Raw genomic sequence first — 14,185 nt, forward strand, 5'->3', positions numbered from 1 at the left:
AAGGACATGATGATATTGCTAAATGTGAAGTGCACCACAGCCCACTGACCCTATTAAATAGTTAAACATGTTCACAGCTCTGATAGATGTATACTACCATATATAGTCATATAGACAATGATCGATAGTCATTTTCGTTTGTACATTCTGTAACACAAGAACTAAATCCCACCATCACATTATGCTACTATCTATCTTCTCCCGAAGACTGGTACCATTGATCACTGCAACTTCACTATCAATTTCTCCACATTTTCTGTCAGTAGTGACCCAATGTCACTGGATTCATTGTTGCTCTGAGAATTATCATGAAGTTGCTTCAGAACATGCTGTATTTCTGTGATACCTGAAATACACAAATACTAAATCTAAAATACAAGCAAACCTATACAAGGCACAGACCTTCATCTAGGAAATGACTGGGGGGGGGAGGGAGGGGGGGGGGGGGAGGAGGGAGAGTACAGTTCTATCAGCTATCAGAGTAGGGGGTATAGTGTATACATCTCTGTGCTTACTTTTATATGCACGCAGTGACAGCATCATCTAGGGGTCATGCCCACTAGACTGTCAGATTGCTTCTGGTATATTCTCAGGTACAGTACCTGAGAACAGCATGCCACTCCAGAAAATCTCTGCATTATAGACTCCCATAGTGACAATCCATTTCAAAAATTTTTGGATTTTAGACTCTCTTAGATTGTTTCTGGTACATTCTCAGGCCCACTCCCCCCCCCCCCCCCCCCCCCCCCAATGAAACCCTACTATGTATTATAAAAAGTACACTGAGTATTTTTATTGTTAATTTAAAAATGAAGGAGGGATCTATGCAATAAATAGTAGTGAAACAAGAGATGAATTACAGCATAGCTCAGTGGGAAAGTTCCTACTTTGGCATTGAACAAAATTATAGCTAATGTGCCAAAGTAGGGACTTTCCCACTGAGCTATGCTGTAATACCATCATTCATCTCTTGTTTCACTACTTTTTATTGTACAGATCCCTACCTCATTATTAAATTAACATACTAGATTTTTTTGTTGTAGCACAGCTAGTTACAGTGTAACTTGTGACTGTTCTATTAGAGTGACTGTTGTATTAGAGTAGATCTCGAGTCAACCAAGGGGTGTGCGCAGCGCTAGCTAGACCAATAAGGGGTGAGGTCATCTTATTTACTGTTAGTAAATAGCTAGATTGTTAAGAGGTGTGGTCTCCGCACTCTATCACTATTAGTCCAAGTAGATCTTTATTTGATGGGTGTGGTCGCGAACCTATCGCAAATGGGATCCCAATTGCAAAGTTGCAGATATCTAGCTAGTGTACCTCTTATAGTAGCACTGGGACTGAAGCACTTCTGAAATCCAGCTCTGAAATAATTCTGTGGAGTCTAAATATGCTGCTGAAAGAAAGTGTTGATACAGAAAGTTAACGCCTCGATAAGGTTCTGTTGGATGAAGAAGACAAGCAGCCTGATTGAGGATAAAAGAAACGACAAGGCGCAGAGGGCCTACACTCGTTGGAATCCAAAAGGCACATCCTCATTTATAAGACCACCTCATTATAGTAACCATGTCAAGTAGGTCCAAAATGTAGCTGAGGTATACTTCATGACCTCATTTATAAGGTCATGAAGTACACCTTAGCTATGTTTGGGACCTACTTGACCACCTCATTATAGTGCCCATGTCACTAGTAGGTCCCAAATGTAGCTAAGGTGTACAGTGAAGAGTCAATTATCCAAACCCTGATTATCCGAATTGATTTGTATTTCGAGCTTGACTCAACAACATACTCTTTGACAAAATACTCTAATTGAGCAGGTGTTCAGATAATCAAACATTCAGGATACTTGATTTTATGTACTATTCAACTATACGAATACCCCTCTCCCGTATTAGTTCGGATAATTGACTCTCCACTGTACTCAATGGCCTCATTAATAACACCACTTCATTATAGTGACCATCACAATACTTACTAGAAAGTTTAGACTTGTCTAGGCCATTCTCCAACAAGATGTTTAGCACGGACAATGCAGCTGTTAGCCCAAAAGCTTGTGACTGTAATGAAACATCATAATCTTCCTCAGCAAGTAGGCTGAAATATTGCCCAACAAGAGATGAAACCTCTTTTGAACATTCTCCTACAGAACAAAATGTAGAAAAAATGTGAAATAAAGTGGTCACTTGGAGGCCAATTATTATTGATGTGGGGTGCAGTCACTTTGAACACAAACAGGTTCCCAGCGATAAGGCTTAGACAGTCAGAGCTTCATTTAGGGAGGGAAGGGGGGTGATTGTTCTCCACTTGACAAACTCTCGACCCCACAATTTTAAGAAAAAGTACAGTAGCTGAGAATTGTACCTGAGAAACAACTGGTCACTGAGAATGCACCAGAAGCAATCTGAGAGTCTAAAATACAAAAAATTCCCTGTGAAACATATTCCCCCAGGATCTTCTGGACACTATGTGTGCACACTGACCTTTACACCTCCCCCCCCTCTCCCATTCATAAAGGACAAACCAGGTAACCACATTACTGAATTAAGAGTACACTTTTAAAGCATTGTACTAGTAGCAAGGAAGTACTTGATACGATAGTATAAGCAGTAAAACCTTCTGACCACAATGAGGACATTGCTAACACATTATTACACGGGAAAACACTCTAACAGAACATGGTCATTAATTGGTCTTGCAATTTAAAAATAAACATCGGACTTTCACAACAGGCATATAGTGACTCTCTAATCCAAAAGTAAAACACTTCTATACTGACCATAATTTATATCCCAGGGATTCTATACGTTTAGTAAATTAAGGATCCCAGACCCCAAATCCCATTTGCATTAATGTACCCTTGAAACAGTTGACCTCAAACTGTACAGATGTGTGGTTCAGTGACTGCTCCACACATGACACTCACCCAAAGTGACTACTCCATCTGAACTGGTTGAGACCAACTGTAACAGTGACAAGTGTGGAGACATCTCTTGTGCAGAACTGTAAGAAGAAACATACAACGTCATAGATACTATACACACATACATACGCAAGATTAAGTAATGATGTCTTCTGATTCAACAAATTACTAGTTAGGTGTTAGCATACATACCTTGCTATTGATGAAGCATCATAAACAGCCGAGATGAGCTCAGGGTTAGACCAGACCTTTAACAGCTCAGAAGACTCATCCATTAGTCTCTCAATTACCTGAAGCACCTTAGCCACTAACTCGTCTGTAGTGTTATACAACTGTATCATGTGTGTTGTGTGTAAGTGGACATATGTGACCCGCTGAGTGAACCCGACCATATTGATTTTTTTTTCTTTTTATGACTTCCATGTTTAAAGTCACAGCCTTATCTGGTGAATATTCTTGCAGGAAGAGCAAAACAATCAGTGACTACATGGAAAATAAATTATAGGCACTTGTTTAATTATTTTAATCATATGTCACAAATGCGACCGGCTATTTGGAGTTGGGACTTGTATTATAATGTGTTCACCATGAGTTGGGGAATTCACTAAGGTACAGTTTTTGGCTTGGAAGCTTAGAAATGGTGATGATACATGTATACTGTAAACAAACACCTAGAACTTGCATCCATTTTTTGAAACAAAGATAGTATTACTCTTCACAATGGTTGAATTATGCAAACTAGTTGAGTTTTTGCTCAGCGGATCATGCTACACAGCATTCAAAATGATCAATTCACCATGTGTTGAGCTATGAAGAATGAACAAAAGCTGATCTTTGACCTCCCTAACACCCAAAGTATTTGTCCACGACTGAGCCAAGGTGGAGTGACTCAAACAAGTATGCATCAACCTACAGTAACAAAACATACACAGGGATGGGAAGGAGTATTGGTAGGGAAAAGCAAGTTGGACGTAACCAGCGGTTACAATGCAGACATGTTCTAAATCTCTATGCATGAGTGCTCAGGTCACTAGTATCAGAGCCAGCTCACACATATAGCACAATCACCATCCAGTGACAATGCTCACATTTCTTGGGCCCAGAAACGTGATCCAGCTGACATATTGGCTGGCCAATCAGAATACAGGAATAGCATAACCATTTAAATGCAGTGAAAATCCATTTGAAAATTAAACAAAACACAGAGTATGGCAATGTACTATGGTCAATTTCTCTTATATAGTGTTGTTAGTGTATCTACATAGAGGTCAGAAGATAGCATTTTATCTCTGGTGCTACCACTAGTTCAGTAAGGTGAGCCTTGACAGTGAATGTCTTCTGTGAAACTGTCTATTAAAAAATCCATCTGATTATGCAAATTGATTGGCCAGCCATTGTTATGGCTGGGTGGCAGATAAGTGTTACTCCATTTTACATGTCATAAAACAAACCCCAAAAGAGTACAATACATTCAACAACACAAGTTATAGCAGAACTTATCTCAAAAAGAAATACTGTACAAAGGCACATATGCAGAAATTTTGAAATTGGGTTTTCAAGTGACTGTTCTATTAGAGTCTTTAAATTGCCTGACTGCTTTAATCAAGAGTTCATAATATAAGTAAATGAACTCTTGCTTTAATGATACAATTTTATATACCCTCACTAGTACCTTGACTGTATGAAACGTACATCCCCACAGCTGTGAAGCCAACATAACAGATTAAAAAGGTACGCACACACCCACGTACGCACACACACACTAGTACGTACCTGCATGTTTCCAGGAGAGTGGCTGGATCAGAAGAAAACAAACTGTCACATATTAGACAACTACAGGATGTTATACAATAACACAAAACAAGGAAAAGAATTGGAATCATATACAACAAAAATTAGTGAAACAAGGATTATGCCTAGATCTGCAGCTATACATCAATAGTAATTTTATTTAATTACAGCCATGACTGAATACATCATATCCCAGGCCCAAGCAATGTGACAAAATAAAGCCCATAATGTCGGCATTGTTGAGTCAGAAGGCAGCATCATTTACCCAATAAATAATTCCTTTGAATACAAATTCTTCACAGAAACTACCCAGAAGAATTTTGGGTCATTTTGAGGGCACATTTGAGCTTGACTGCCGGTACACTAACACTGCATGAAAAAAATGCACTACTTGATGTTTGTCTTGGAGAAAAACTCAAACTCTCATGATCCTTTCAATCAAGTGCTACCATTCTCAAATTAAGCATCTGAAATATCTACAACACAACAACCATATTGATATTGACTTTGATGACCACATAACCCAGTTGTGTGCATGTACAATGTAGAGCCTGTTTGTGGAACTTGCGAGCTTGTCAGTTTCACACCTTAAACCTTAAAACTGCAACTGTGTATACAATCCAATGAACTATTTGTGGTACGTACAGCTGTTCAACTTCTACATATCTTAAAATACAAATCTAAAAGTATATGTATTTAAAGCACTGCATTGGTCAAAGTGTCAAAATGGGATGATGGCATTTACTAAGTTTGCAGTTACAGTATAAACTTACACTATCTCATCATCTTCTGTGACATCTTTAGCTATTGATAAGTGACAGACGAGATTGGCCACAACTCCAGCACAAATCTCCTGTGAGGGGAGCTTAGCATAGATAACCACACAATCGCATTCGGTTATGTAATAATCACACTACATGCTAACACAAAGCCTCGTGCCAACCCAGAAACACTGGACACTTGTCCACCAGGGTTGAAACTGGTGGCGTGGCTCACAAAAGAAGCTGGGCTGCAGCAGGATATGCATTAATACACTAACACGTTGTCAAATTAATTACTTCATTTCACACATGATCCATCCTCGGATATTTTATAAAGTGGGTCAGACCCAGATGACCTGGACAAAATGTGACCCATATGACCCAACCCAGTTTCAACTCTGTCAGGTGATATGAGTCGGTACAGATAAACCTTCACGACTATGGTTAAGGTGTGGTCACTAGAAGTCCCATTTGAACCTCACCTGTAAATAAGTTGTTATGTGAGACATGGCATTATTTTCCCTGTAAACCCAACAACACAACTAAACACCACACACACAACACACACACATACTGAAAGTCGAGGAGAGGTGGATTCCAAGTTGACATGTAGCAACAGTAGAGGGGCATGATGACCATGCAAGAAGAAGGCTACATCCTATAAGTGCATGGACAGATACACAGCTAACACAGTCAAATTTCTATCTATCTTTGTGTTGAATATGTGGAAGAGCACATAATACACTCTACAATACTGTAAAGAACATACAAAATGTTCAGACCTCATTCATTGAAGCATCCCACAACTTGCACAGTTCATCTTCCATGTCATCATCTAACTCTGTCACAGGATCTTCATCTTCGTTAGTCTTGTTTTTGTTTACTTCCTCCACAACTTTAATACTTCCATCCCCTCCAGCTGTTGAAAACATGAGGTGGAGAACTTTATACTTCACACAAATACCACATTAACAACTGTAGTCAAATAATGCCAGGTAACTACTTACAATGTAGTATAACTCGAGTTAGCTCTCGTTCATACTGCTCATTACAAGACAAGGGCCCATCACAAACTGAGGATTGCACAATCCAAATAATTTGGACATTTAACTACAATAATTGAAGCTACTGAAAATGAGCAAAGAACCACTACACAATGCTATAACTCTCAGTGGGTACTCTGCTCTGGCCCACAAATCATCATAAGTCTATGAACAAAGATGATGGAGCCAAGGTACTTAGACCAAGCTATAGCCCACGAATACGTCCACACTGGTCATAGACTTAAGACGCCAGAGCAGGGAACCCACTGAGATTTATAACATTGTGCGTTTTCTTTGGCAGGTTCTCAGCACAATAGCATGGTGAGCTAACTTGGGTTGACTTTTGCTTGGATATTGTTTCCAAGCACAAGTCAACCCTAGCTAGTTGCTATTGTACTCCGGCATGACATGGCTCAATCAGTTTACAGCTCAGTTAAACGCAGTTTATCCATCTAGCCAAATATATTATTTGATTAGCAGAGCTAAAACGTATTATAATATTTATAAATTATTACCAACTTGGCATGGACCAATGGTTTGTGAATATATACAATTTGTGGTCGTCTGATAATGTACGTCATTTCTTGATCTGGTGGTAGTAATTGGTGATGGAGTTGGAAGATAATTAGTTGGAATTTGTAAGATATGGTTGATTATTTTGTAAAATTAAATGAGTGCTCTCTGCAAGGTTGGCCACCAGTAAGTGATAAAAACAATGAACTAATACTGTTCCTAACATTTCTTTGCCATGGTTGGTTTAATATTGCTCTATGTGGGATCATTTCAAGTTTGTTGATTTGATTATGGTAAGGATCTCCAATATAGATAAAGCATAATCAAACCGATTCTAGCTTAATGTTTTTGAGCAAGTCTATAAGTTGCAATTCAAAAATCTCATTGCTTTGCCACATAGTCAGTTGGTGATCAATGATAACTCCTAGATAGGAATATTGAAAACCATTCACTAAGAATTGTGTCGCTTTAAATAAGACCAGGGTCTTGATTATATCATAAAATATCGTAGGCAGACCCTTCTTTTGTATGTGGGTGAGAACCTACTATTCTTACCCAGACACCAAAGAATAGCAGTGGTCTAACCAGGCCAGCTATATATATTACAAAGAGTTCTATTACGAACTCTTGATACTACAGTAAGAATTTCTGATAAGGCACACTTAATCGGCACTTCTTGGTCAGTTGATTCAAATCCCAGTTGCAAATGGTCCTACAAGATTACAAGACTACTCCCCTTCCACAAACAGTACTCAGCTAATTACAAGTAATAAAAATCTCGGGTGTTTCTACTGTATAAAGAGTCAAAGTGCACTTCACTCAATGTGACCAAACATAATCATGCTATAGGGTTGAGCAATTGTGCACGATTGTAGGATGCAACATTAAAAGAATTATGATAACCCTCATGATGTTATAGCATCAATAGCATCATGTATGCACTGTTTTGTATGAGTTATTTATTGTAACAATACACAGTGAAACTGTGTGCAACTATTCAACACAATTAAGGCCATAGGTAGAATACAAACAGCATAATGAATGGTTTCCTCAGAAATTCAACAGTTTCTAAGAGGTAGGCTTTAGTAAAATTTATTCACACAATTAATTGTCTCAGAAGTGTGTAGGCTTGCTTTCTGGATAGTGTTCTTCCACAACAGTACGTGCCACCATTTTGAATTTACTAATAACTACATTTTGCATATGATGTTCCGTCACGATTATTTACAACATCACAATGATCAGAGACGATCATGATTAATCCCATAATCGATATAAACTCTAATTCAAAGACAAAGAAGCTACACTGTGCTTAAATATAACGTAATGGCCATGGATAACAGTTGTCTGGCCTTTGCATAAAGTAAGGGTCTGGTGACCATAGTGTACGATACTTGTGTGACTGAAATTCAAATGTGGATTCAAATTGCATGTGACGTAATAAATACCTGTTCAAGCTGTTGCAACTCGGCAAAGAAAGCACAAATCTTCAATGTAAGTCTTTACAGCATGTGTATCTCAGAGTCTTGCTAGGAGAGTATCAGCTGCTTTCCAACTATTCCGAATTAGGTTTCCATGGTTATTCATGGCACAAACTACACAATTACATCACATTTTACGGTCACCAGACCCTAGCCGCCGCTCTAAAAAGCTTTACAGTGCAATTTTTAATAAAATAATAATGACTTTGCAGCAAAGTTGCTTTGCAGTAATCAATATACCACTGTTGTTACATTTACATTTATCCTACCTGAATTTGGCTCTTTTGAAATACTATCCTTATTAACAGCACCTTGGCGTTTGTATCTGGTGTCCGCCACAGTCTTCGCCATCACTGACAACAGCCATGATTTGCTAAAAACAGTGTCGCCAACTTGGTCAACCATTTCTTCGTCGTGTGTTCCCTCTTCAGGTAGCGGGGAGGCGTCGGGTGGAGGTGAAGGGTTTCTGTACGCCATTGATGAGCACTAGTTAGAACGCAACCAGGTTGGCATTACTTAGAATACAACCAGGTTGGCATTTATATTTGAAGTGTATGTAAGCAAGTATATTAAAACAATGAGAGGCGGATAAGGAGCCAGCTGACTTGTAGGGTTTTGTTATACTGAAAGAATCACAGAAATGCCAATAAAAATTACATTCACCGCCTCCATTGGCATTGTGCTACTGAAGCCGGCGAGAGCTTGCTATACCCCCTGTGCTACTAGACGCGTTCTTTCTTCAGCCCATACCGGCAGGACTCTGACCGAGATTACCCACGAAGCAACTAGAGACTTGAGAAAAGATGAACAAATTTGAAGGAAACAACGTTTTAATCACTGGCGCGTCGGGTGATCTAGAGCGTGTTATGGCGTTAAAGCTGTCTGCAGAAGGAGCTCGACTTGTACTCTTTGACCTTCCTAGTACAGAATCAAAACTAAAACAGCTAGTATCAGAACTGAAGTCACTGGGTAGTCAAACTGTAATATACGTTTGTGGTGATGTCAGTAATATTGAAGATGTGAAGAAATCAGTCCAACGTGGAGTGGATGAGTTGGGAGGGATTGACATACTGATAAATGGTGCTGTTGTGGTTTCTGCTGCCCCACTTGAGCTAACAGAAGAAGCAGATTTTAAGAGAGTACAAGATGTTAATGTATATGGAACATTCTTAATGATGAAGTACGTGTCGAATGAGATGGTCAAATCAGGCAATAGAGGTGTCATTATTAACATGTCTAGTGTCACTGGACTGATGGGCATTGAGATTACTTTTGCACTGTGTGCTTCAAAATTTGCTATTAATGGAATGACAAGGGCTGCAGCAAAGAGCCTAGCTAAACACAACATACGTGTTTGTGCAGTTGCTCCTTTTATGATTGAAGGAAGCATAACAGACAAAATTGCTACAGAGGCTGCAGAAATGACTATTGCAGGTTAGTTGTAGTAAGAGTACATAATATTTATATGAGCCCCATATAAATATTATGTACTCTTGGTTGTAGGATGTTATAGCAGTGTAAAGCAACAAACAAGTTGTTGGTGAATGCAGTATTGTACAAGGAATAACCATGCCTACTCCGAGGGTCACTTGGAGTCTGTTGGCCTTGTTTGATTGCTGGTATTTCCAGCTGTCCAGCACTGTAATACCTAGTGTTGGGGGTGGTGGCAAGGGCAGTCCATCTAGCCAGGAAATATATATCCCACTTGTTGAAAATGCTATCAAAAATACCAAGGGTCCATAACCAAAATTATTATGGGTTCTTGTAAATACTTGTCTATCCCCCTATTAGTACAGCAGATTTGTAGAAAGAAAAAATTTTGGGCTATAGGGCCATTTCAGATTTGACCTTTGCGGTCATGTTTGTGCTATACTTTTTAGCAAACTATAGTCTTCCCAGTGCTTCTCTTTTCAATCAGATGCGTGAGCAGTTGAATTCATAATGTTTTGTGGATACAGAAATAATCATAGAAACTTGGTATTGATTTGAAATAAAACGGCCTATTGTATTTCGCAGACTGGACTCACAGACTGAAGTGGAAACAGCAATAATCTAGGCATATCAATCTCTCACAACTGTTGGTACTGCTCTTCCTTACAAGTCACGAAACTAGTGCATGCACTAATTAATTAGAATACACTTACAATACTCGTGTACTAGCAGTGATAAAGTGTTATTGTTGTAGCATAGATGTTTTCCCTCGTTGCTTTAGCACTATTGTTAGGGCTGTAGATATGAGCCAGTAATTATTCTTAGCGGGTAGCTATAGTCGGGTGGCACCACCGGGCAAAGTGATGGGGCTATGCAAATATATTGGTTCATCACTATAGCCATAACACTAACGCTAAGTACTGAAGCAACAAATCTACGCTACAGTAATGACCTCTATCACGCTTTATCACTGCTAGGACACGTGTATTGTAAGTATATTTTAATTAATTAGTGCACACACTGGTTTCATATGACTTGTAAGGAAGAGCAGTACCAGCAATTATAGCTCAATAGTAGTGTCTCCAGTGTTGCAAGAGATGGATGATGCATAGATAATTGTTTAAAAGCTGTTTCCAGCTCAGTATGTGAGTCCAGTCTGCGAAATACATTAGGTCAAATAAAAACTCAAATTGTTTCTTAGCATGAGAACTTTTGTTATACAACAAGGGTTCCTAAAGGATATAAAGACGAAATGGACCAATTTTCCATGAGAAATGGCCATAAAGATCACTAAAAGTCAAATCTGAGGTGGCCCTTGGGTCACGTGAGTTAGCGATGGTTGAAATTTTGGTAGCGAGCTAGAGAGATATGGAGACCCAACCTACTATAGCCAATACAGGTCGGGAAAAGAATGCAAACAATAAGGCGGTGAATTGTAGCTAGTGTGGCCCCACCCGCCCCTTTGCAACAAAAAAAAGTTTTACGAAGGGCCGGGTGGCGCCTCGCATGTAATTTCACCAATGTTAAAACAGATGCCTACATGAACAATTTTCCTTCCGTGAACCATCAGGCTCTAACCCCACGTGATATAGAATCAACATCAATTGATTTATTTCATGATCAAATAGACAATTATTATAATTAATTTGTACTTACCTTAGTAACTATTTGTGGTAATTTTTTCTGGGACAAGCTAGTCTCCTGGGCAACATCAGCAGTGCTGCCTACCCAGTATCAAATATATTAATAACTACCACTATATGTGGGCATGGGTTTAAAAATCCAGACAATTTAATGAAACATACTGTTCAAAGTACAAAAACACACTCTACAGGGGAGGTTGGAAGCGTATATGCGAGGCAAATGGTTTTATACTGAAAAGTGTACTGGACCTTTTTGGGTGTTGAAATACTTTCTGATTGGTAAAAGTAAAATATGACGAAACTTGGGTTACATTACAGATCGCACAAGATCTTGTGCCAGACCACGGGTACAGTAAATGTTTTTGTTGATGAGCTAGAAAGACAGAGAGAGGAGTCCCACTTATGTACAGCAGTACCCAAGTAGTCATCCTATGCAGCATACTTCACAAAGACTGTAGTGGCATGTAAGGATCATATGAGACTAGAAAGATGAAGAAAGCCTCCAGACTAATGATAGCAACAACTAGCCAAGGTTGGAAATGAGTATCATTGCTGTGTTGCTGCCCTCCTTCAATATTATACCCCACCTTACAATCACAAATATGCATTAATATTAAAAAAACACTTAAAAATTTGTAGCACTCAACCTCCTCTGATAGCTTTATAAGTGCCAACACACACACATGTGCTGTGACCACACCCTTTCAGTCTCTAGGAGGATAAGTTTTGCACATGAACAACTTAATGGCATCTTGCCTTTCCATAACGGAGGTACTTGATAAGAGATATACAACTACTTGGGGAGCCTGTGTTGCATCATAGTGAGTTGAAGCACTTGAGCCAATGTCAGATGAATGGGATGCTGGTGACAACTAGAATGAGGACAGAGCTGATAGTGGATGAGCCTGCTATATAGAATATAGAAGACAGGGTTGCTGAAGAGTGGTCTGATGACGCTGCTAGCAAACAGAGTGAAAATCCATCAGTATAGGACAGGAAGCCCATGCATCAAGATGAAACTGAAGATGGATGTACACAAACATGAACAGACGACCTGTGATAGAATACATACAAGCATACAAATAGAATAAATACATACATACATACATACATACATACATACATACATACATACATACATACATACTTACATACGTACATACATACATACATACATACATAGGAGAACTTGAGTGTCCAGGACTAGAATGCTACAAAGGAGTACAAACATAAAATGCATACCATTCTGGTAATTCGTGTTGTTGTCTATTCAACTTTTAGCTAGCCACAATTTGTTTGCATGTATTGTTTTTGTATGTCACAATAGCAAACTTCACCCATAAGAGTATGATTAAAGGAAACAGATAAATGCTTGTGGCAAACAGGATGGGGTTTCCTAAATCAATTGTTAGGAAGACAGGGGACACTATAATTACCTTTCAAATGGACCATTCCTTGTAGCAGCATGGTACGATAGGAGATTTCTTCTCAACTTTTCATGCAGGGGCATCACATGGGAAGGGGCAGTCTGACATATTAATCATGATAGATCATCAAGTTATGTTCCTTGTCCACCATTGCTCCCTGACTATGAACAGTAATGCAAAGAGTAGATCGAGCGACCAGCATATCAGCTATCATAATGTGGGAAGGAGATCACATGTGGAAAAGGGTTTTTGCTTGCCTCCTTGATGTTCTCTCTAAAATGGTTTTGTCTAGAGGTACTCCTGTACATTGACTACCCAGCATGGCGGAAGCAAAGTTATCTGAGCTTCCACTAGATATAGCTCACCAATCAATTAATTAGAGCTTATCATTTCTGCTAACAAGCTGGTCATCAGCGGAGTATAGAGCATGTTGAAACCCAGTTGAATGTGGTGGACCTTGGTCACTGCCCTCATTGTTGTTTGAGTATTGTTGGATGAGAAACTAATAATTAAGTTTGTGTCCTTATATGGAAGATTGTACGTTAATCATCTATTTTGAATTACAGTATAAAACACTGCTATACTTGTACATGTATATTTGGCAATATGCTCATCTTTTGTTAATTATAAAGGTGGAGGAGGAGGATCTGAATTACAAGATAAAAAAGCAGTTGAAGAGGTCTTAAAGGCTGGAATGTTGCAGGTACGTACATTGAATAAAATTGCAGTTCCATTTCCTATTACTGCTGTTATCACAGATGTGTCCTTTAGCTTGTGGTGCTAAGCTCAGTGAGGTAGCTGACACTGTGTTGTTTCTGTGCAGTAAAGAAGCATCTTACATCACCGGTGTAGTGGTACCTGTTGATGGTGGAGTGACTGCTTAGAAGGAATACATATATATAGAACTTGTTAGGTATATAGGATGTATTCCTCTGCTATAAATATATCAGTGCTATCATCTTAGTCATAGTACATTTGGCTGGAGTGCATATTTGATTGATATATTAAACACAAAATAGCAGCAGTATCTACTACACATCTACATAGTCTGACTCCTAAGACAATTTTGAAATACTCAAGTTTTGCCTATACGTTTCATGTATGCTATTTTCATTAAGTTAATATTTTTGCAAGTGTTCACAATTCATTTGATAAGTAATATTTCATTTAGCATC

The 14,185-nt window shown here is 38.9% G+C and overlaps 2 protein-coding genes across 4 annotated transcripts; one reads left to right on the forward strand and one right to left on the reverse strand.

Moving 5' to 3' along the window:
• Window positions 1–61: 61 nt before the first annotated feature.
• Window positions 62–9,042, reverse strand: LOC136261791 (protein SAAL1-like). Of its 2 annotated transcripts, none has more exons than XM_066055855.1 (10): window positions 8,821–9,042; window positions 6,255–6,391; window positions 6,047–6,130; window positions 5,485–5,564; window positions 4,694–4,753; window positions 3,717–3,829; window positions 3,113–3,236; window positions 2,924–3,000; window positions 1,976–2,140; window positions 62–346 (listed from the first exon to the last, which is right to left on the reverse strand). In XM_066055855.1, exons 1-10 carry the CDS (start codon window positions 8,984–8,986, stop codon window positions 222–224), a joined length of 1,131 nt encoding a protein of 376 aa, XP_065911927.1. In that variant the 5' UTR covers window positions 8,987–9,042; the 3' UTR covers window positions 62–221. The 2 variants fall into 2 exon arrangements, with proteins under 2 accessions (XP_065911927.1, XP_065911926.1); XM_066055854.1 differs by having other exon boundaries at window positions 8,779–9,041.
• LOC136261793 (uncharacterized oxidoreductase TM_0325-like) lies at window positions 8,989–14,171 on the forward strand. 2 transcript variants are annotated; one of them, XM_066055857.1, is made up of 3 exons: window positions 8,989–9,943; window positions 13,643–13,713; window positions 13,782–14,171. In XM_066055857.1, exons 1-3 carry the CDS (start codon window positions 9,313–9,315, stop codon window positions 13,806–13,808), a joined length of 729 nt encoding a protein of 242 aa, XP_065911929.1. In that variant the 5' UTR covers window positions 8,989–9,312; the 3' UTR covers window positions 13,809–14,171. The 2 variants fall into 2 exon arrangements, with proteins under 2 accessions (XP_065911929.1, XP_065911928.1); XM_066055856.1 differs by having other exon boundaries at window positions 8,991–9,943; window positions 13,769–14,170.
• Window positions 14,172–14,185: the final 14 nt, after the last annotated feature.

This window comes from Dysidea avara, chromosome 7 (genome assembly GCF_963678975.1).
Source record: "Dysidea avara chromosome 7, odDysAvar1.4, whole genome shotgun sequence".
Taxonomy (NCBI): domain Eukaryota; kingdom Metazoa; phylum Porifera; class Demospongiae; order Dictyoceratida; family Dysideidae; genus Dysidea; species Dysidea avara.

What these genes read in the sequence shown, in the direction of transcription:
- LOC136261791 (XM_066055854.1), bottom strand. Translation starts at nt 8,986, where the DNA reads ATGGCGTACAGAAACCCTTCACCTCCACCCGACGCCTCCCCGCTACCT. An exon ending in TTCAAAAGAGCCAAATTCAG is followed by an intron (nt 6,392 to 8,778) that starts GTAGGATAAATG and finishes TGTTTTCAACAG; the next exon opens with CTGGAGGGGATGGAAGTATT. An exon ending in AGACAAGTCTAAACTTTCTA is followed by an intron (nt 347 to 1,975) that starts GTAAGTATTGTG and finishes TGTGTATTTCAG; the next exon opens with GTATCACAGAAATACAGCAT.
- LOC136261793 (XM_066055856.1), top strand. Translation starts at nt 9,313, where the DNA reads ATGAACAAATTTGAAGGAAACAACGTTTTAATCACTGGCGCGTCGGGT. An exon ending in TGCAGAAATGACTATTGCAG is followed by an intron (nt 9,944 to 13,642) that starts GTTAGTTGTAGT and finishes TTAATTATAAAG; the next exon opens with GTGGAGGAGGAGGATCTGAA. An exon ending in TAAAGGCTGGAATGTTGCAG is followed by an intron (nt 13,714 to 13,768) that starts GTACGTACATTG and finishes CTGTTATCACAG; the next exon opens with ATGTGTCCTTTAGCTTGTGG.